General features: G+C 43.8%; 1 protein-coding gene and 1 long non-coding RNA gene across 9 annotated transcripts in view; both read right to left on the bottom strand.

Annotated features, from left to right (window-relative positions):
- The window catches only part of RPTOR (regulatory associated protein of MTOR complex 1), a 305,325-nt gene that overhangs the window by 185,306 nt on the left and 95,960 nt on the right, over positions 1–24,059 (bottom strand). For 6 of the 8 annotated variants that reach the window (XM_043527662.1, XM_043527663.1, XM_043527664.1 and 3 more), the window contains exon 4: positions 9,921–10,079. The exons of the other annotated variants lie outside the window; for them this stretch is intronic. In XM_043527662.1, the coding sequence (XP_043383597.1) occupies positions 9,921–10,079 (159 nt within the window). The remainder of the gene's footprint in view (positions 1–9,920; positions 10,080–24,059) is intronic. 8 annotated transcript variants of the gene reach the window in all.
- On the bottom strand, positions 36–2,100 carry LOC122462821. Its single transcript, XR_006285640.1, has 3 exons — positions 1,896–2,100; positions 1,622–1,627; positions 36–1,420 (listed from the first exon to the last, which is right to left on the bottom strand). It is a non-coding gene; the product is annotated as an uncharacterized LOC122462821 (long non-coding RNA).

Genomic DNA, 24,059 nt, shown 5'->3' with positions numbered 1-24,059 from the left:
ATACATGAAAATACAGAAAAACAGCCAAAATTTTTTATAAAAGTTTCAATTGGTATTATATTGTTTAACAGTGCGATTAATACTGTGATTAATCGCTATTAATTTTTTTGAGTTAATCACGTGAGTTAACTGCCCTAGTAATTAAGTGAAAAGAAATAATGTGTTAAACTTCTGTGCATTACATGCCACACGTACCGTGGCACCTGGAAGATGGAAACCAGAAGGCTCACACCTTTGGGTCAAGTTCTGGGAGATGATGTGTTTAAGCGACAGGGGGTGCCTGAGGAGTGTCAGCCCTGGTTCCAATGAATGAACTGCATGGTTTAAGCTCTCAGGATGGGATGCTACATAAAGGATCTGCCCCCTGAGAGTGTACCTAGGCATCCCAAGGCATGCTTCCCTTCTATTAAAATGAAATCTGCAAGGAAATGGGGTATTTCAGCAACAAATTTAAGGTCCAGGAAGCACCAATTCACTATCTGGCATCTCACCAGAATCTACTCAGTGATAAACAATCAAAAGACCAAAGAAACCTGTGAGGTTAGAAGGGGAGATACAGAGTACAGTTAAAGTCTGAAAGTACGTACTGACAGAACCAAGAAGTGGTGTATTTTATCAGATTATTGTCTATCTCCTTCCACATTGGTAGTTTTCCAGCTCTGTCAGGTTCCCCAAATTTTTCCCTCATTTTATATTCTCCTCCTCCCTCCCCCAGCTTAAGGCCTCAACCTCCCTATTCTCCTTGGCAAGAGAGAAAGGCAGGGCTTCTCTAACAAGCTTCCTGGAAAGGGCCTCTAGCGAGGAATAAAAGGCATTCCACCAAACATCTCTCAGGTTGTAACACCCTCCACTTTTCAGGTTCCCAGTCTCCACAGCAAGAACCCAGGAGTCAAACTTTGATCTCCCATACGGCAATGCAGAGTATTAGCCCATAACAGTATATCTATGGTGCAGTGTAAGTGCAAGGCCACAAGCATAGACTGGTGGATCAAATCATCATGCAGACCTGGGATGCCCAACCATGGGTCCAGAACGTTCGCATGAAGAAAGCTACCTTTCTGGAGCTTTGTGAGCAGTTTGCTCTGACCCTCCAGCGTAAAGACACATGCATGAGGCCACCCTGGCTGGTCCAGAAGCAGGTTGCTATAGCTGTCAGGAAACTGGTTACCCCAGGTTGCTTGCTACAAGTCTGTTGCACCAGTTTGGTGTTGGGAAGTTGACTGTGGGTAAAATAGTGGCGGAGGTTTCTGAGGCAATCAGGTGTGTGGTTTACCCCACGGTGGCAGGCATAAAAGATATTCCTGAAGTAATTGCTGGCTTTGAGAGAATGGGGTTCCAAACTGAGGTAGGGACACCAATGGGACTCGTGCCCATCGTCTGCCTTCCTCAGGAAGCATGAGTACACATATGGCAAAAGGCACTGCTCCGTTGTTATGCTGCCCCTCCTGAGCCACAGAGGGTGATTTATGAACAAACACAGGCTGCACTGGGAAAATTGAGGTTTTTTGTCGATCAGGAGCGTACATTCAGGGACAGGCTGGGACACTAGTCCCACCAAATGACGTGGTCATAAACTGAGTTACTGTCCCCACTGTTATTCTGGGGGACCCCACATACTCACTTTTGCCTTGGCTTATGAAACTGTACCCTGATTTCAGACACCCTAGCAAAAGACAGTTTCATTATCCTCTCAGGATATGTAGAATGGTTGCTGAACATGCATTTAGCAGACAGAAATCCCACTGGCACTATTTATAGACCCGTTTGGATTCCAGTGTCATCAATGCTGTCCACATCACTGTGGCTTGCTGTGCTCTTCACAATCTTTGTGAAGGCAGAAGTAGCCATTTCCCCTGGAATGAACCTATGACCCTGAGGGGCCGCTGAATCAGTACACTCCGCCAGAAAGTCCAACTACCACAGCTGGAAGTGGATGCACCTGGGCAACATAGTCAGGGATATTTTGCACTCCCACCATATGAACTTGAATGGCCCAATGGAGAAAGGGGAATAGTACTTTATGAATCTGCTTGTGGGAACAGGGTGCGAGGGAGGGCTCATTGACTGAGAGGGGTTTCAGTGCCTGAGGAGGAGTGGGGAGTTTAGTGCCATACAATATACTTATGCATGACATGACCACTTATGAAAGAGTGGGTGGGGGTTATTCATAGTAGGGATTGATGTAAGGAAGTGATTGAAGTAGGAATTGCTATAGATAACTTATTGAGGGACAGTCTTTGCACACTAATTCTTAATTATCCCTGATCAGGTGTTCATCTTTATTACTTTGAAAACACACTGTATGATGTGAAGCGATGATAGCAATAAACATTCCCGATGAAATATAAAGCTTTATTTATAAACATGTATTAGAAAAGTACAATATTCATCCATTCCCAGGCAGGTCCAGCCCCAATTACCACACCAAAACAACAGTAACTACAGAATCTTACAGGGGGAAAAAAAATTTTAAAAAAGTGCATATAAATAGTACAAACAGTGAAACCACGTGGAAAACAGAAAGCCCCTACCATGGTATGTCCCCTGGCAACCCGTTTCTCCTTTTCCTTCTTTCCTCATTTGTCGTGCACTTGGCACTGTAGGAAGTGCGGTGGAGGCATCCACAGGGGAGAGGGTCAATATGGAGGGCTGCATGGGGCAAGGTTGCCCTGTCCAGCCGCTCATGGGACCCGACTGCATGTACCATTCAGCCCTGGGAGTCTTCCAAGCTGCTTCTGGACTGCAGCATAGGGTAGCTAGCATGCAGGCACTCAGGTTGTGGTGTGGGTGATGCAGCAGGAGCCACTACTCTTGCAGTCATTAGTGGCATGAGCCACTCAAACAGTTGTTTCTGCTGAGCTCGGTCTTCCTCCCTCGGCTGCCATGCCTGCTCCAGGAACTACAAAGCAAGTGCCTGCTCCTGCGCTGAAACCCTGCCCTCAAGCTGTGCAGCCAGACCGAGTCTTTCCTCCGGCCTCTTGCCATGCCTTTCCTCTAGCCACAAATCCCTCTGTCTTTGATTCAGGATCTGCTTGTTGGCCCTCTCCAGAACTTCAACCACAAGTTCATCATGGAAACGGTTCCTCTTGGAATAGTCCATGAAGGTCTGTTGGCCCAGGCTTCTGCTGCAACGTGGGCTAGCTGTGGAGATGCTGCAGTCAGTAGAAGTCGAGGGGCCTGGAACAGGACAAGGCACAGAGGGTTATCGTCTCAAATAGCTCAGTGCAGGAGCACAGAAAAAGTCCTCGGGGAATTTCAAAGACATAAAATGATACTTTCACAAACTGAACATCAATATATTGTGAGAGGGATGCTTCAGACCACAGAAGCTCCTGGACACAGCCTAATTAATTGCCGCAAAAGAGGTCCAGACACAACTGTTAGTTAAAAATGCAAAGCTGTTTTTATTTTAGAAAACTGCAGAACTACTTGGGTTTTTTGCAGGGGAGGCATCAGTGGCTATGCGACAAAAGCTTTTTCTATCAGTGCGGTCTTTCCATATTTTGGAGGACCTAATAGCTTTTGTGGTGCCTGATGGGCAAAGGGAGAAGTTATTTCAAGCTGCTGGTGCGAAACCTGAAGTTTATAGTAACTGAACAGTATTCCGATGATGGGGACAGGCTAGTCAGCTACTGAGGTGTTCCTGGAAAATATGTCCCGCTCTGAAACATGACTACCTATCTGGAGTTCCTGCTTCAGGAAAAGTTTGCAGCTATCAGCACCCAGGATTGGGTCAGAATTCATGAGAAAGATCAACAGGATGCTGCATTAGCTTCCACATGGCTAATCCTGTCATGGCTGCATGCAAACACACAGGACTCCATAGCCTTCCTCCCCCTCAGCACAATTCTGGACAAAGTTTCCAACCCCAGCCATATTTGGCACAAATGATTTTATCATCTGTGGACTCCACTGACTACCTGTAACTGAAATGGACCAGATTTGTAAAACTGAGCACATTTCCACTTGCCCCACACCCACACTGTTTCCAGATGGCCTGACAGACCAGTGAGTGGTTACAGAGTGGCATACTTACAGGCATGGCAATGGAAGGTTATTACCTTTAAGAAACAGGAATGGCCCTAGCAAAAATCTGTGCCTTTCCAGTAACAATACACATTAAAGATGTTCTTTACAGTTTGCATTTCCCAATTGTCACTTTGAACTCCACGTGGTAGGGAGACAGAGGGAAGGGGACGCCAAGGCACTGACATACAATGTGCCATTAGCTTATATACGTTGCGAGCAAGGGCTTCTCATAACCTTTGCTTTGGTTCATAAAGTAGAAATCGTGCCCATTACTGTATTAACATACATTGAAATGGAGCCAGAAACTTACCAGGCTCAGGGGTGGCTTCAATCAGCTCCGGAGTGGGCGGTTTCTCAGGGGAACATCAAATGGCTCCTTCAAGCGTAGGCCCAGAACATGCTGCTGCTGCTCCAAAGCTGCTTTGGGACCGGTTCCAGCAACAGAGTGAGTCCACTGTCCTCCCTCGGTGCCTGCTGCTGGCTCCCACCAGTCACCATGATGGATACTGAGGCCAGCAGACGACCAGCTGACCTGGTCATCATCACCACCATTGGCTCCATGCTGGGCACAATGCCCAGCAGCTGGTCAAACTCCTCATAAAACTGGCATGTCATCTTCTCCCTGCACTGGCCTGCGGTCTGGTAAACGTGAAAAGCTGCCAGCTTCTTCACTGTTTGCGTATGCGTAGTCATTCCTAGTACACTCACTAAAGTCCACAGTTTTGCTGGCCTGGCACCAGAGATTTACCAAAATCTGGCTGTGCTCCCACGACCATGAAGCAGCATGCTTGGCAAAAGGCAGCTGCTGTTCAGTCTCCCCTGCAAACACAGAAGGCTTTCTTGTGGTGCATTTGCAGCTGAGTGGTCAGAAGACAATGGAAGGGTTAACGTTGACTCACTGAGCTGCTGCTGTACACCATGGGGACTTGCTCCTGTTTTCATTAGAAAGGACAAAGGAAGTTGGCCTATGGGATTGTGGGATACTTTTGGTGGACATACAGGACCCAAATCGGGGGGGCTGTACTTACACTGCAAAGCAATAGGGCTTGAGCCCTTGGTCACAGCTTGACCGGGGCTCGGATCATCCAGTCCCGTAGGGTCCTAGGACCAAGGTTGAGTCTGAGAGATTTGTGTATAGACAGGAAGAGATTCTGGGTTCAAATCTCAGTCTGACCCCAGGCTTACATTGCAGTATAGCTATACCCTAAGTCAGTGGTTCTCAACTAGGGGTACACAGAGGTCTTCCAGGGGGTACATCAACTCACCTAGATATTTGTCTAGTTTTACAACAGGCTGCATAAAAAGCATTAGCAAAGTCAGTACAGACTAAAATTTCATATGACTTGTCTAAATGACTGCTCTAAATACGATGTGCTGAAATGTAAGTACAATATTTATATTCCAGTTGATTTATTTTATAATTATATGGTAAAAATGAGAAAATCAGCGATTTGTCACTAACAGTGGCTGTGACGCTTCTGTCGTTTTAGGTCTGATTTGGTAAGTAAGTAGTTTTTAAGTGAGGTAAAACTTGGCATACGCAAGACAACTCAGACTCCTGAAAGGGGTACAGTAGCCTGGAAAGGTTGGGAGCCAAGTGGCTGTTCTGGCCCTTCCTTTATATGTGCAGTCCTTTAACAGTTTAAAAATGTAAGTTGGGTCGGTGACAGTGATGAGTCCTGGCATGCTGGAGACCTGGCCTTGGGGACAGAAATAATACATTCTGCACACAGGCGACGAGTTTTGTGCCGCTCCATGTGTGACATTTTATGCAAGTTTCCGAAGGTGCAAATTATCCCATTATGTAAGGTGTGTATTTTCAAATAACGTGTATACGCCCATAAGTTTCAACTTAAGGTCAATACACCCTGCCATAAGCAGCGGCAGAGGTAGGGCACAAGTTTGGCAACTGTGGCAGGTGGCGGAAGAGTGTCAGGGGAGTAGGTGGGTGATGCCAATTGGGGGCATGGCAAGGTGTATTTGTAAGGGCATTTGGGAGGCTGGGGGTAGCCAAGAAAAGCAAGTTCAGGCAAGGTTCATTGGCTGGGGGAAAACCTGGGATAAAAGTCTGGGGACAGCTAGGTTTGTGTGGGTATCCGAGGAAGATGGGGTGCCTGGGTTAGGATTTTGTGGGAGCTTGGGGAGGGGTTGGTAGGTATATATGAGTGTCTGGGACGCCTGGGGCTGGCTGATTGCTGGGAGAAAAGCCAGGGACCAGTACTGAATCCCTCTCACCTGCCGCTGCCATTGCTGCCACCATTTGCCTGCTGTTACCACCTGCTCTTTCTCCACTCTGATCCAGCGGGGACACGGAAAGACAGAGGCCGCTCATTTGCCTGCACCAGGTGCACCACAGCAACCTCTGGCAGCCGTGAGCTACAACTGCAGCCACCCCTGCGATCCTGCTGTCCTGCATTCCTGCTGTCCCATGTGACACTCAGGGCTGCAGGAGTATGCCAGGGGCAGCCAGGGTGAGTGAGTGTCCCACAAGATGTGGGATGTTTGGCAAGTCTGTCGACAGGCCACGTACTGGTAAGGTAGTTTGTCCCCAGTCCATGCCACTGCACTTACAAGACGAGCAGACTAATTTTATGGGAGGAAAATGAGAGGAAAGGGTTAAAGTGTGAATAAATACGGTCCAGAAGAGTTGGCACACCCAAATGTTGGGACCCAGTCTCCAAATTATAGTTTTCTTCTATCTTTGGATACTCAGCAGTATTCCATAAGTAACAATACCACCTCTTTGCAGTTACATAGCAGGTTTATGAGTAATTTTCATATAGTGCTTAAAAGGATATATTAGCATTATTATAACATGCATTTTAAGAGCTTCCTGGTCAAGAGGATCTTCATATTAGAGGCCCATTTCAGACCTCAGAGAAATGGATACATATGTTAGTGTGATTTTAAAAGATCAGTAGTATGTTGGGGATACTGATTTAGTTGATTTAGCAATAGTATGTTGAGGATAGCTGATTTAGTTGGAGATCGGTCCTGCTTTGAGGAGGAGGTTGGACTAGATGACCTCCTGAGGTCCCTTCCAACCCTGATATTCTGTGTTTCAGCCCATCTGCTATTTCAACCGGGAGGGAAGGGGGAGCACATGTTGAGCCTCATTAGCTTTTACCTGGTCCTAAAACTCACATCCTTACAAATGGTCTCTAAAAATTATTGGTTTTCCCTATTTTTATCATATTTTTCCAAAGTCTTCCTTTGAATAAGGGAGTGGGAAGAGTCACTTTGCTGCCTTCCCTTCCAAAAGGGAGACAACGTTTGTTAACACATTGCAAAAAGGCTATTAAATTTCAACCTCCTTTATGCAGATCAAATCTTTCTCCCTAGACTGGACCATAAATCAGAAGGGGCCCCTCATCCTAATCACCAGTAGAGTCCTTATCAGATTACACCAGCTGAGATAGCAAGCAAATTGGCAAATATCCAGTAAGTTCTTAAAAATGCATTTGGCATAACACAAACGTCATTGAGCAATAATATGTTCCTCTTGCATGTGTAACACATTCTGCCCAGCATTATTTGTCTTATTTATTACCCATTGCCCATTAAATAAGAAGGTCACCGCTATTTGTTCTTACACCAAATTCAGCTTTCAAATGAGTTATTTAAAATGGTGGGCTGAATGCTAATCAAGTCTCCAATTTAGATGCACTGGAATAAAATTATATTCCCTTCCTGCCCCAATTCTCTCATACCACTCCTGGATTCTTTTTCAACTGCAAAAAAACCAAAAGATGTGAGAAGGGTGCTGTGACATTGCACATATATGATTTTATAAAAATATGCTAATGAGTGTGAATATAATATAACTGGAATATGCTTCATGCAAAAGGTCTCTTGTAAGGTATCATTACAAAGCTTATAATCTACTGAGTGTGATCATCCTATTTATATAAATGTATCACCTTTGTATCTGAAATTAGAAATATGAAATATAACTCTGAGGTCCTATTTTAGTTATGCAAAGTGTTGGCCATTAATGGTGGTTTGGAATCTTAATGGCTCCCATTAACCAGGACAATTACCTGTAGATGGCTCTGTTTTATTTGTAAGTCTTTCTGTATACCTGTAGGCTGGCAAGTGGGTAATGAAGTCTTACAGTGACATGAGATCATGTCACCTGAACTGGTATCCATCTTTAACCTGGTGCTTTTCCATTGAGAAGGAGGGGGTGGGAACCCAGAGGGACAAAGGATTCCCGCCTTATGCAAAAGATATATAAGGGGGTGGAACAGAACAAAGCTGGGGGGCATCATGAGAAATCCCCTAGCTACCACCTGAGCTGGAACAAGGGCTGCACCAGGGGAAAGGATTGTGCCCAAACTAGGAAGGCATCCAGTCTGTGAAAGAAACTTATTGAAACATCTCTGAGGGTGAGATTTTATCTGTATTCAGTTTTATTACTGTACTAGACTTAGACTTGCGTGTTTTATTTTATTTTGCTTGGCGATTCACTTTGTTCTGTCTGTTACTACTTGGAACCACTTAAATCCTACTTTCTGTATTTAATAAAATCACTTTTTACTTATTAATTAACCCAGAGTATGTATTAATACCGGGGGGGGGGGGGGGGGGCGGGCAAACAGCTGTGCATATCTCTCTATCAGCGTTGTAGAGGGCGAACAATTTACGAGTTTACCCTGTATAAGATTTATACAGGGTAAAACGGATTTATTTAGGGTTTGGACCCCATTGGGAGTTGAGCATCTGAGTGTAAAAAACAGGAACACTTCTTAAATTGCTTTCAGTTAAGTCTGCAGCTTTGGGGTATGTGGTTCAGACCCCGGGTCTGTGTTGGAGCAGACTGGCGTGTCTGGCTCAGCAAGACAGGGTGCTGGAGTCCCAAGCTGGCAGGGAAAGCAGGGGCAGAAGTAGTCTTGGCACATCAGTTCGCAACCCCAAGGGGGTTTCTGTGATCCACCCTGTCACAGGTGCAATGTTGTTCTTGGCACAATACAAATCAAAAACTAAAAGAGAAGCAAGTTATATAAAAATGGGAGCAAGTTCTCCCTCCACTGGATGCACCTTTCAGCAACTGACAGTAAGTCTCTATTGCAACTGTACCAAGACAGTAAATAAACATTGGAATAAACCTGTGTTCTCCATCATTTACCTTTCATAGGTACTAAATGCATGAATTAAAAGGGAGGCAAAGTACATTCAGCTTAATTAGCCATAATTATGAGCCCCAATGTAACAGAGTAGCAGTTTCTGTATTAATATGTGATACCAGCAGCTGTACAAATACTCAGTTGTGCCAGTCTTGCTGTCCTCAGTAAAAGTGACAAAGGCCTTAATGCAAGAGTTGCCTACTATACTGTACTCACTAGCACCAGAATACTCTGTACTTTGGAACGGGGAACTGAGAATATTTTATTGTCTCTCATGCACTGTACTGGCACAGCATGAACAATAGCTATTCAGGGTTCATTGGCACTCTCAACATAAACTCTATTTTAAGAGGCTAACAACTAAGCCAATGACACAAGGTAGGGAAGCCAAGCATCTGAGAAGAGCTACACCTTTTGCTCCAAATCTGGTAGGAACGAGGTGTGCAACTTGAGAGAGAAGGTAGATGGACTTGGATATAGTTGGTACCTTTAATTACTCTGTAAATGTCCCCTCTGACTATTTGAAGAGCAGCATTAACTAAGGCTCTGGGAGAGCAAGTGTTTAGCACTTCTCGGGCAGAGGGACAAGATGCCTGTTCTGACAAAAGAACTTTGAGAGTCGACAAGGAAAGAGGACAAATGTCAATTCTGGAACCAAACATTCATGAAGTCATTTTAATCCCTGGAGATTAATTTCCTCTCCTACAAATAGTAACAGATTTCACGGCGCGTGCTCCTTTTTAGCCACACTTCTAGCTGACGCACCTTGTTGAAGACCCAGATCTCCCCGTTCACTGTTGGCCTGGGAACACCATGCCCATTGTAGTGAAAGAGAACCCTCTCTTCCTTGGCATTTCGACGCAGCGATGTACATAGTTTCTTAACTTCATCCACAGTAGGATCGAGGCTCTGCTTGTACCGGGCCTGATGACACCAAAAATAAGTGAACAGTATTAATTATGTGCACATGCATATTTGAGATGCATAGAAGCATAAACACTTCAATACACAGGAAACAGTATGCATTACATATAACACTCACTAAACAACCAAATGTCAAAACGTTTCTGCCACTTTTCTTCTCTCCACTGTTTGACCACTTTACCAGTCCTGTGCACACCTTAACTCTGATCCATTTCACCCAGGGACTGCTACTGGCATTCCAAATGCCTTAACAACTTCAAACATCTGCTTTTATTTACTGATTTTAACTCAGCCTACTCCAACATGGTTTTCGTTTCCCTATTCACAATTTCCCCACAAATTACACCAGCCTGAGGCTCACAATTGACAATATTCAGTCTTGCACTATTGACACATTTATGGTCAGATATTTCTGCAACCTTTCAGGGCTAGATATTGGTTCTAGCCTTGAAAGGCCCAAAGTATCTGTGTAGAACAGCTATTTTAGGTAACTGTTTAAATGTTTTTAAAATTATTTTTCTTCCCTTCTGAGCTCTGTATAGATGGACTCTTGGTACAAAGGCACTTCTCTTTACTAGTGGATAGATACAAAAATAGCCCCAGTAAAAAAACCCATAACATCTAAAACAGTGGGTCTCAATCATTTTTCACCTCAGAGCTAAAATCCTGCTGCCATTTCTTGCTGGACCCACCAAAATGCTTTTCAGACACAAAAGGATTGATGGATTGAGGCCACAGCAAGAAGCCATAGCTGTTTTGGGATAGGGGATTGCTGGGCACTGAGTGGAGATTGCAGTAGGAGTGAATGGGTGCCCAGTGCGGGCAAGGTATGCTGATACCCAGGAAGATCCTGGCCAAAAGAGGGCAGTTGCTCCCTCCCAAACACTCAGCTGGACCATTACTGCTGCCTCCAGGTTAGGAAGAAAGGGGAACTCCGGTGTGGTTTCAGCAGGACTGAACACAGAGGCACAGCAGATATAGGAAAAGAAGAGAGCAAACTGTCTTCTCTCCCCCGCCCATTACTCTTGCTGGGTTGTAATAACTTGGTTAGTCTCTAAGGTGCCACAAGTACTCCTTTTCTTTTTGCTCTTAGGATTGCCACTTGTGTGCAATGCAGATATCCTAAAACTCATGATAAAATCTTTATACTTCAGTATCCCATCATGTATTCTCTACATACAGATATAACGCACGGGAAGTGCCATTTTCAATAGCTTTCACGCTGAAAAATCTGTAGCAACATACCAAGGACATTTTGCATAAAAGGAAGAGGGAAATGGCTAAGTACTACACACACAGCAGGGTAGGGGCCAAGAATTATACTATAATAACTGTGCTGACAGATGAGAATGTAAGGAAGGTGTTCTAAGACATGAAAGGTTTCAGAGTAACAGCCGTGTTAGTCTGTATTCGCAAAAAGACACGGTGTACTTGTGGCACCTTAGAGACTAACCAATTTATTTGAGCATAAGCTTTCGTGAGCTACAGCTCACGAAATGAAGTGAGCTGTAGCTCACGAAAGCTCATGCTCAAATAAATTGGTTAGTCTCTAAGGTGCCACAAGTACTCCTTTTCTTTTTAAGACATGAAAGCTTTTGCAGGAAAAAAATATGCCTCCCGATAAAGGTCAGAAAAATAGCTGGATTGTGGCAATAGTCCGGTCTAAATATAATGAAGCTATATATAATTTCAGTAATAGCTTCACTTTAAACTATGTAGGTTTCTCCATCACAATAGGTCATTAACATAAGCAGTTCTACAAGGTGAGAAATGCTACTGGGTCTCAAAATAAGATCTCTCCTCCTTTGCACATATGAAAGATTATGTTAGAAGAATGCTAAATTAAGAGATAGTCACTTTAAAGGTCAGCTAGCGTCCAGGACATGCCAAAATAGGTTAAATAAGCCTGATGAATTATGGGAAAATAAACTAATGCCTACACTATCAGCCAGCACCAGTTAACAATATTCACCATTAATTCAGACGAACTTTTTGAACTATGTCATGTCAAAGTTCTAATCTACTAGAACACTGGATCGTTCGCTGGAGCTGGCTACCTAACTTTTAGCTATTATTGTCAGCTATCAGGTTGCTACAAAGTCCATGCACTTCAGGCTTACTGAATGTGCCAATTATGCTAAGGACTTTATTGTTAATTTTATTCAAGATTTTTATATTAAAATTATAGGTCATAGGCTGACATCCACAACTCAGAACACTAAGCAGATTGCACCAAAGAGTACATCTTTTCTGACAAACACATTCCAACAGAAACCATGCACCCCAAACCCTACACTGGATACCTGCAACCTGATCATCATGCAGCAATGTTAAATGGGAACCAAAGATACCTAAAGGAGCAGCAGCTTTCACTTTCCTTCTGGATGATCCTATTATAACCTTGGGTGCTACAACTCAACTAGAGCTCAGGCCTAACAACATGTTACATTGTAACACAACACTAACACAATGTTACAAACATGAAAATCCCAGAGCATTTCAGCCCAAGTTGGAGCATAACGTCAGTAAAAATCAATGCTACAAGACCATTCTTACTCAACGACTTGACGAGGGAAGTAGAAGTAACCATGACTTTAACAAAGCCAACCACCTTAAAAACATGCATTCAGTGTATAAAACCATGCAGATTCCAATGCTTGTGTGTCAAGGGCCATAAAATCTAAGCAAACAAGTTCAGCAAATCCTCCACGTGGAAGCTGGCTTGCTTGTTAAACTAAAAGGTGTACATTGAGCCAAAGCCTGGTGACAAGAAAACGTCTTTCAGTTGCCCTTTGGAAAGTCAGAATTTCTGTCTCTCCCTGACACTCAGAACAGACGTATCTAAGGGACTAGAAATCCAGAATCACAATGGCCTCAAGAACTAAAGCTGCTATATTATAGCAGACAAGTCCTGCATATAAGAATAGGACAATCTTAAACAGATACAAAACATTTTCTACCTTAGACTGTGCACCTTAAGTACAGTTTTGCAAGCTACAAAGACAATTAAATCATTTTTTATATATTAAAGGACTTCCATAACCATTCCCAGTACAACACTTTACGTTTGTTGTACCTTTAATCAACACAACAGACAGCTCAACAGAACTGTGATAACTGAGAAACATTAAAACCAAGTTAACACTCAGCATTTCAAGCCAATAAGCAAAAAGAATGCCTTGCAGTGCCTGGTTTCATCCCTTTAAGACACATTCCTGAGTGTGGGACCAGCAGCAGACAACAAGGAGGCTAAGGAATGGAGGCCTTGTTCTGTCACACTCGCTGTTCTTCAGGAGTTTCCTCACTAGACAAAGGCAAAGGAAGACAGCCTCAGCACTGGCTTCTTTCTTATTCCTTCTCTCTCCCCACTTACAGTATTATTATGAAGGTGCTGATTTGCAAAATGTGCATCTTAAATCATACTCTGCCTGTTGGCACCTTTACAAGACACTATAACCAGAGCCCTCAAGTAGTGGGTAATTTTTCAATTCCCACTTTTTTTTTTTTTGAGAACTTACTCATTGAAATATCCCTCATGTCCTTTTAGCATAAATATTAAATATAGATCACAATTCATGAAGACAAATGCACACTTTAAAACAAAAGCCTGCAAATCTACAGATCTGAGACAAACATATCATTTACACATTTATAAACACAGGGATGCAGGAGGAGGGGACGGGAGAGGGAGCAGAGCCTGTAAATGAGCAGATAAACGCCTACCTGTCTGCCAAGGACTTTTAGCCATCGATCCACTCAGCTTGTTCTGATGCACATTACAAAAAACTAATATCTATTAGTTTTACCCATGATAAGAAACATAATCAGCCATTTGTTTTGTGTTTTTGATAAACCTTTAAGATCTTTTTCAGTGATGTGGAGGAGAATCAGAAAAACAAACAACAACAAGGAAAGTCCAGCTTTTTACTGTTTCATTGAAGGGTGGTGGTAGGATCAGGGGTGACAGTGTGTGGGAGTTAACATTCATAATAAGATAATTGCATCCATTTCTCTTTCCAGAACTGCTGCTGCAAAGTCTGTAGAGGGGAGAGAGTGGGGGATTGGTGTACAAAGAAGAATATGAAGACACCAGATTGGTTTTTTTTACTCTTAGTTATTTTACCAGCTGTCAGATTGCCAAAGTGAGTTCTCTAAAACACTGTGCATAGCTGTTGTCCGGTATTGGTGACAGCTCAAATCTTGTACAAACAGTAAATCAGGATACAGGAATCCAGACCAAAAATACATATCACTCATCTAACGAAACTGCAACTTAAAGTCCCTTTTCAATAAATGCGCTCCTGCATTTTGATTGCTTTGTGTCTTATGACACAGGCATCCCTATCTTTCTATGAAATGTTGCATCTATTGCCTGCAATTTTATTTTGTTCAAGAAGGAATATTTTAAACTCTGAACAAAGCTCCATTTAGGGAATGATGGAAGGGCTGAGACCGAAGTGTTCTCTCTTCAAGCCCATCCTGTAAAACTGAAATATTTCATAGTGCATGTTTATTTTCTTTTACTTACATAGAAATGAAGAGTCCCCCTCTGCAACAAAACACATTATGAGGAAAGCACAACCTATCTTTCTGTAGCCTAGAAGACATAACCGCACTCGGCATGATGGATGCAATCTCCTTTGCCAAACCATTAGATTAGAAACAGCAAATTTTGAATGGGTGACAGAAGCTATAGTTTGCATGGAACAGAGTTAATTTCATGAACAGAACTGTATAAATCTTTTATAAAAACTTCAGTGAGAGGAGCTCTATAAACACTTAGAGATTGATGACAACAGGTTATCCTTGGGAACTGAAAGACCATTTTCCTCAGGATGTGGTGTCACCGTGCCTCCGTGGGTCACAACTGAGAATACTAAATTCAGGACAAACTGCTGAGAAATAGGGTAGACACCCCAAAACTGGTGGTTATTCTCCCATTAAGATACACCAAAGCAGCAACAAAAGTAAACTTCTGTTTCAGCACACTGGCTAACAAGAAGACAGAAAAGCAGTCGCCTTAGGTATTCCAGTCCTGGATTCAACACCCAGACACTATACTTAATGATGAGTGGTTATTTAAAACCAATTTCATCAAACAAAAAGGCCCAAAGGACCAGCCACATACCCAGGTGAATATATAATTCAGATCTTACCCAATAATCACACTGTTGCCAATCCTTTAGTATCTAAAATCTGTAGGTAGGTAGATAAAATTGGTTAAAGAAATCAAATACATACAACAATTGCAAAGTTCTTGGTTCAGGCTTATAGCAATGATGGAATAAACTGCTGGCTTGTTAAGTCTCTGGTTGCTTCTAAATGGGAGCATTGGTTAGAATGCTTCCATTAGCATAAGTTCATAGTCCAGAGGTTTGAGCAGGAAAGAGGCAAAATAGAGATGTTTCCAGGGCCTTTTACAGCTTCTGCCAAGTGAAGGGAAATCCATTGTTCTCTCTGGGGAAAATTACAGGTAACAAGACAGTACTTGGAGTCAGATGGGCAAGTCACATGTCCATGCATGATTTCGTTTAGTCATAGTAGAGGCCATCACAGGAAAGTCCATCAAGTGTAGATAGGTATTTTCCATGGCCCATTTTGAGTTAAGTGTTCGTTGATGAGCCATTTAACTTGAATAGTCCCTTCAAGATGTGCAAGCTGAATACCATGTTGGTGTTACATTTGAAATAAAGGTTCATAGTTAATATTCATAACTTCAGATACAAAAATGACACATGCATACAAATAGCATAATCATGTTCAGCAAATCATAACCTTTCTATAGACACCTTACTTGACATATTTTGTACAAGATTTGTTGCAATTATATAACATTGGTAGCAACAATGATCTACATGGTCATATTTTATCAGATAACGTCACATGCGGACACCTACACCGTTGGTCACTTAGCTGTTAAACACAAAGTTGTACGTGAACATCGTATGCAAGTACAGTGGTGGCACAAGTAGCTTTGTTATTAGTGGAAAGAAAGATATCACTGGCATATTATTGATGTGTTGTGGGCACAGTAAGAACTTACAGAAAAGTTTGTATGAACTCAATGAGATACTCGAGAGCTAAAGTCACGGGCTTTAAAACTTCCTACAAGCTACCTTCTAAATTAGGCAGACAATTAAATTCAATGGTGAGCCTACTGGAAGTAGGGTGATATCTCCCATGCTTCCCCCATCAAGGTCTCTTCATTCAGCTCTACATATAATGCTAAAGACATTAGACATTTCAGGGTACAGGTCCACATTGCTAATCAAAAGCCACAATTACTCATTCATTATACTGTTTTGTAGAATCTATTTTGTTTTGCATTTAACTATTTATATTTCAGGTTTCACAGCTCTGAGAAACAAAGCAGTACACGTCTTTGTTCCCACAGTCTGCCCAGCGCGCTTGCTTCACAACTGTATCAACTTTATAGCCTACAAATTTGCAGCTTACAAATTCACAGCCAATACCTGCTTCTCAAAAAGATTTGCCAAGGGCATTGATATATAAAATCATAATACAGTACCTTGGTTTTAAGATTAAGTGGACTGAAATGCATCACTATGCACTAACCCATGGGCAGTCGTTTCTTCCAGGTACTGGGAGAGTGCATTAAATCTTTGAACAACGCTGAATAATAATTAACCTGCTGTCTAGGACCGTTCATTGATCCTAGAATTTTACCTCAACTTCTGACTGAGAAGGCGTACCTTTCTTTAACTCATGGTTTTGTTTTCTAATGTCTTTTTTTAGCTTTTAAACCTATGTCCTTCTTGTCTCTTCCAGATCTTTAGAGTTAGTTTGTCCCTACACAGGGGTTTTTCATCCCTCTCCATGCCACATTTTCCTCTGTCATTATTTTCTTTCTTAGTTATTTTCCACCACATTACTTTTGCCCAAAACATACCTTCAGGATGCTAGACAAGGTGGCAATACTCCCCTACGCTAAAAGCAATTATCTGAAAAGTTTCTATCAGGCTTTAGGTCAGTACCCACTACTCAGATAGTAGTTTATATTATTTTTAAAATAAAGAGTCACTAATTATTTTTTAAAGTTATTGGGCCACTGATTGTTACAGCACCTGAAGACCATGCTGGCCTCTCTTAACTTACACTGGTTGTTAACAAGAGGTAACAATTTTCTATTGCTGTTATTGGGCACTGGTACAGTTTCCCTCTCTTATAATATTTGTTGGAATAATTTTCTTTAGCCCTTGGCAAGAAGCCTTTGTCTCTTGTCACAGCTACCAGACAGGACAATCTGAATTTCCATTCCTTTCCAAATGCTATCCAGCTATATCTGTCATTCCTAGCTGATGCCACAATTGTAGCCTTAGAGCTGTCAAAATGCCCAGCTGACATGCACTGATGAACAAGTATGAAATTGCTGAAAGTGATGTCAGTTGGCTTTACTATATGAATATGATTTTCTATCACCTTAATTACTCAAGAGCAATAACCTTGGGGAGTCCTGATCTGGATGATCTTTTGACGATTCTATTTATGCAATCACAGCTACAAGTTTTGCTCATTTATGCAATATTACCACACTATAGTATCCACACTCTCACACTGAGAACTGTACATCACCATCTATGATCAGGTCTTATTTACTCTAACTGATTAGCTTGAGATTCCATTTCAAAGCAAACTGAAATGCAGGAGACTGTTTAAGTTCCAAAACCTCAACAGAATCTAAACATTAACACCACATTTTAATGCAGAAATTGAAAATCATTCCCCTCCCCACACCAAATAGCTAGCTAAAAATCAAGGATTCAATCTAGAGTTCTGTATTTCATATGCTACAGATCAGGACAGCAGAAGCATCTGAAGTTGTGTAAGAGGTGAAGATCCCTGCAGAGTTTTAAGTAAGGTCTTGCATTCTCCACAAATCAAGCTATACCTAATTTCTGCAGCAAGGTTCTTTAATTCTGTGGCACTCCCATACAGCAGTCTGGAAATTCCCAAGTAACTTAATTTAAATTAAAAGCTTGATTTTTCGATGAACTATATGAGAAACTGAACAATACGTTAATTACAGTAGACTAAATTATTATTACTTGTGTTATCCTAGTGCCGAGGAGCCCCAGTCATGGACCAGGACCCCGTTGTGGTAGGTGCTGTACATACATAGAACAAATAGGCAGTCCCTACCCCCAAAGACCTTACAATTGAAGGGCATGGCTACACTTGCAGATGTAGAGCGCTTTGAGTTAAGCCCACCTTCAGAGAGCGCAGTAGGGAAAGCGCTGCAGTCTGGCCACACTGACAGCTGCAAGGGCACTGGCGTGGCCACATTTGCGGCGCTTGCAGCAGCATTGGGAGCGATGCATTATGGACAGCTATCCCACAGAGCACCTCTTCCCATTCTGGCACTGCAGCTTGTGGGAAGGGGGTGGAGAGGCCGGGGCATTCTGGGTTCTGTCCCAACACCCTGTGATGCAGCAGTTCGCATCCCAGCAATCCCTGTGCTTCCGTCCACATTTGGCATCATCTTTCAACATTCTTTGTTCTGCACACTCTATCCTCCCTTTCCGTCTGCGGGAATGGAGCCCGAACTGCTGAGGAATATGCTGACAAGTCTCGCCAGCACGTCACGTTTGGCCGTCGAGTTATTCCTTATGATCCAAAGTGACAGTGAGGGCTCCAACGATGATATCGACTCGAGTAACGCAAATAACACGAGCTTGCTTGTGGCATTCATGGACATGCTCACCACTGTGGAACGCCGCTTTTGGGCCCGGGAAACAAGCACCGAGTGTTGGGATCACATCGTCAGGCAAGTCTGGGATGACGAGCAGTGGCTGCAGAACTTTCGGATGAGAAAAGCCACTTTCATGGGACTGTGTGAGGAGCGCACCCCCACCCTGTGGCACAAGGACATGAGATTGAGAGCTGCCCTGACGGTGGAGAAGCGGGTGGCTATTGCAATCTGAAAGCTGGCAACTCCAGACAACTACCAATCGGTCGCTAACCAGTTTGGAATGGGAAAGTCGACCGTTGGAATCGTATTGATGCAAGTTTGCAGGGCCATTAATCGCATCCTGCTCAGAACAACCGTGACTCTGGGTAACATGCATGACATTGTGGATGGCTTTGCACAAATGGGTTTCCCTAACTGCAGAGGGGCAATAGATGGCACACATATTCCAATTCTGGCACCAGCCCACCTAGCCTCCAAGTACGTTAATCGGAAACGGTATTTCTCTATGGTTCTCCAGGCGCTTGTGGATCACCATGGGCATTTCATTGCCATTAATGCAGGCTGGCCTGGAAAGGTGCATGATGCACGCATCTTTCAGAACACCGGCCTGTTCAGGAAGCTGCAAGCCGGGACTTTTTTCCCAGACCAGAAGATCACCGTAGGGGAAGTCGAAATGCCCATTGGCATCGTTGGAGACCCCGCTTACCCTTTAATGCAGTGGCTCATGAAACCCTTCACAGGGAGCCTTGACAGCAGGAAGGAGCCGTTCAACAGGCTGAGCCAGTGCAGAACGACTGTGGAGCGCTCTTTTGGCTGTTTAAAGGGCTGCTGGCCCTCTCTGTATGGGAAGCTGGATCTGGCCGATGACAGCATCCCCGCAGTTATATCCGCATTCTGTACCCTCCATAACACTTGTGAAGGGAGGGGTGAACGATTCACTCAGGCATGGAACTTAGAGGTTCAACATCCGGAGGCTGAATTTGAACAGCCAGAGAGCAGGGCTATAGAGGGGGCCAGAGCAGGGCTGCATGGATTAGGGATGCCTTGAGGGAGCAATTTGAGGCTGAAAGCCACCAGTAATGTCTGGTGCCCTACACGGGAGTGAAGTGCAGCGGTTCCAATGTTAGTAGGAATCTGTATTTGCTATGCTGACTTGCAGTGCCTGTTTCTTTCCTGGCTAAGGTATCTTTTACTTTATGCAATAATAAAGAATGTTTTCAAAGCCAAAAAATCCATTTATTGAAAAGAGAATTTATTTATTGAAAAGAAACACAACTGCTTAGGAAACAGAAAGGGCAAGGGGGTGGGGTGGGGTGGGGAACGGTACAATCACAGGTTTGCGTACGCCCTGTTATCATACTCAGCTTCCTGTCTGGAGTGCTGTGCAATGGGTGCTGCACTTCAGGGTGGCTGTACTGCATGGTGATGGGGGTTGAGTGCAGAGGGTAAGGGTCATAGTTTTCAGGGCTGGGTGGTGAAGCTACAGGTGTTGGAGGCAGCTGGTGGTGGTAAGAACCTGGATGCTGGGGAAAGTAGGTTGGAGGTGACATGGGGGCACAAAGGAAAGAGTTTTGGGACAAGGGCTGCAGGGGAGTCAGGCGCAGTAGTGCTCCGCCTGCAAGGCTACGAGCGCCTGGATAGAGTCTGCTTGGCACTCCATTATGCTCATCAGCCGATCCGTGCTTTGCTGCCGGAGCACCGCGCTTTTGTGCCGGCATTCCTCATTCTGCTGGCGGATCCTCCTTTCATGGTCCCGCCACTCCTGCACTTTTCGATTTTCATTACCTGAATGCTGCATTACTTCATGCAACATGTCTTCCTTCCTTCTACGTGGCCTCTTTCTGATTCTTTAGAGTCTTTCGGCTGGTGATAACATGGACGGCTGAAATCTCAACGTTGCATCTGTAAAGGCAAAATGCAACACTTAACAGAGGCAGCATTGTTCACACCAGACAGAGCAATGATTCCCCCGTACTTAAGGGCAAGCACAGTCTACTCAATAGCATAATTTGGCCGTCCCAAAGCGAGCACACATAACCCACGGGAGCCCCAAAATGGTGAGTAAGCACAGGTTCAAGCGTGACCGATTGTTTCACAGCTGTACTGTCCTCTGGGTTTCTGTGCCATGGGGAGAGCCAAAAATGGCAGGGGGCCCCTATACTGAACACTGTCCCCACATTTTCCACAGGAGTTCATCCTGGAAGATATCCCGCTGCTGAGGGTGACCTGGGAAGCAAGGGAGGGTCTTCTACTGCAATGTGGCTTTCGCCCTGGCCCATATGCAGCTTGCCTGTTTGCAGCAATGGTCCCCCGGCCCCTCACGGCACAGTGGCGTGAACAAGTTAGCCTTACTGGGACAAGGATCACAGTGGCTCTCCCGAGAAACCTGCACAAGCTCATTGTCCACGTTCTGGATGAGACCTTTGAAGAGATCACTGAGGCCAATTACCACGATGCGAGAGAGCACATCAAAGCCCTATTCCGCATCTAGGCATGCATGCAGACCTAACCCTCCTCACCCCAAGAGCCCGCACCGAATCACTTCCTTCCCAAAATAAGAAAAGGAGTACTTGTGGCACCTTAGAGACTAACCAATTTATTTGAGCATAAGCTTTCGTGAGAGACTAACCAATTTATTTGAGCATAAGCTTTCGTGAGCTGTAGCTCACGAAAGCTTATGCTCAAATAAATTGGTTAGTCTCTAAGGTGCCACAAGTACTCCTTTTCTTTTTGCGAATACAGACTAACACGGCTGCTACTCTGAAACCTTCCCAAAATAAAAGCCACTTACCAGGAACCTCCTCTGGTGTTTGTCCTTCCCCAGGCACCGGCCGCCATGACTGGCTACCTTCCTCTTGGCTTGAGAACAGCTCCTGGCTGCATACATCTAGGGATTCCAGGGTGTCTTCCTCCGCCTCAGCACCCTCGCTTCCGCTTAGCTCCTCCTCCTCCTGCCTTGTTGCACTGACCTGTGAGGTGTCCATGGTGGTACTCGGAGTGGAGGTGGGGTCGCCCCCAAGTATCACATCCAGCTCTTTGTAAAAACGGCAGGTCGTGGGGGCAGCACCGGAGCAGTGGTTTGCCTCGCGGGCTTTGCAGTAGGCATTCCACAGCTCCTTCACTTTAACCCTGCACTGCTGTGCGTCCCGATCATGGCCCCTTTCCATCATGTCCCTTCATATCTGCCCGAAGGTATCGTATGGACAGCTTCCTCCCCCCAAACACTGATGAGGTCCAGCACCTTGCCATTGCTCCATACTGGGGGTTGTCTGGCGCGTGGCGGCATGGTCACCTGGAAAGATTCGCTGAGAGCACTCCACGCCTTGCTGAGCAAACAGGAAGGGGATTTTCAAAATTCCCAAAGAATTTAAAGGGTGGGTCTGACAGTTGGTCACCTGAGGGCAGGGCAGTAGAGTTCAAAGTGATGACCAGAGTGGCTAGAACAGGCATTGTGGGACACTTCTGGAGGCTGATCAGAGCGCACTAAGGGACCAGGGCGTCCACACTGGCGCCGCAGCACTCCAGCGGGGGCGCAGCAAACGTTATTCCACTCGCCAAGGTGGAGCACCAGGAGCACTCTAGCCGCGGAGTCAGAGCGCTCTATGTGCCTTGCCAGCATGGATGGGTAGTGAGCTAGTGCGCCCAGAGCTCCTTTAATGCACTCTGACTCGCAAGTGTAGCCACGCCCTTAGTATAAAGACAAGAGACACATGGAGCCTCACTGATGGGGTGGTGCAAGGAAACAATGAGAATATTGGTCAGCATGATTAGGAATATTATCAATTGATTACACTCATTATTATGTGAACTTTAAATTTTAATGTTGCCTGCCTCCTACACAACAATTGTTAGTTTTCAATATGCCACATATTCCAGTATTGACAATATACTGCATTGAAGACATTGTTAGGGGAAAGCTGGAGTTTTGGCTTCTGCAGTGGGGGCGGTTGTTGCTTCTGGCACTGAAGAAGGCATAGAAAGCAATTTTAGATTATAAATAAATGCATTAGCTGGATGTTTTTTATAGCATGCATAACAGCGAAACAGTTAAAACAGATTTAATAAAGCATCTTTAAGTTTCAAAGTTACTGCATTGAAGGGGAGCATTTCATACTTGTTTCAGGCTGTTTGCAGACTCAGGAAGAAAACACTGCATTATTTTGCTCGTTTCACATTTTCAAGGCCATCTCAAAAACCAAGTGGGCTAGAAACAATTTTACAAAAAGAAAAACAGACCACGGAATACAGTTTTACAGCCTTGGTTTGATTGATGATCCTACTAGTTACCCTGTGAGGAAGATCCCTGAAATCGCATCTAGAAAGGAAAAATTGTTTAGAAAAAATTGCCAGCATTCCAAAAATTAACAGTGTCTGGTTGATATAGGTATGTGGTGTCGAAGCAAATATTACATATTTGTAAACATTTAGCACTAACTTGAAAAATGTTAGCTATTGACGTATTTAGGAAATTTTACATAAAAGCTTGTAAAGACTTTTTAAAGACTATTTTACAATTTAAAAATATGCTTAAATAGATTCTTAAACATCTATACTTTATCTTATGTACAGTTTACATACACGTCAGTTATCCTTTGCTTCCAGTAAATGACAGAGTGCCTGTCCTCAGGACAAATCACAAAGACATTCATAGCCAGCCTTCCAGTGTTCAAAATATGGAGCCCCCATCCTACCTGAGAAATCAGAGGCCGTTTTCCCTACATCATAAATAATCTGCAAACGCAAACATATTATCTGCCACTACCCTTCAGTCAGAGAGGTTGTACTGCCAGTCAAAACTAGAAATATAGAGAGTCAGTCACCTGCAAAGTGAGTGGATTTAAACATATAAAGCGTACACAACCGTGGAAGCTTTAGAGAGAAGGACAGTGCTAACAGGGCTGAGAAAGTCAGGATGACAGCTTTAAGGGTTATAATTTGAGTTAACTTTTGATTCATACAATGCAACTATTCTAATGCTCTAGGACAGTGCACACACTATTTCAAAATGTATTTCATTACATAATACACACTAACGTAACTGACATTAATGTAATTTGCCAATGCTAATAAAATAATTAAAACGTCCTCTATGTAACCTGAAGTACCCCCAACCAGACACACAGTCTTGGGCAAACAGACTTTGGAACAGGTCCTGGAGATCAACAGGTTCAGGCTTAGCAGGCAACAAAATTACAACTAACAGCCCAGGGTCTCCAGATGCATCAAGACAACCTCATGGCCAAGGTGTCAAATGCAAGAGAAAGATCTGA

Source organism: Chelonia mydas, chromosome 14 (genome assembly GCF_015237465.2).
Source record: "Chelonia mydas isolate rCheMyd1 chromosome 14, rCheMyd1.pri.v2, whole genome shotgun sequence".
In the NCBI taxonomy this organism is placed as follows: Eukaryota; Metazoa; Chordata; order Testudines; family Cheloniidae; genus Chelonia; species Chelonia mydas.
The sequence above is the reverse complement of the archived record's forward strand: the minus strand, read 5'-3'. Positions and strand labels throughout refer to the sequence as shown.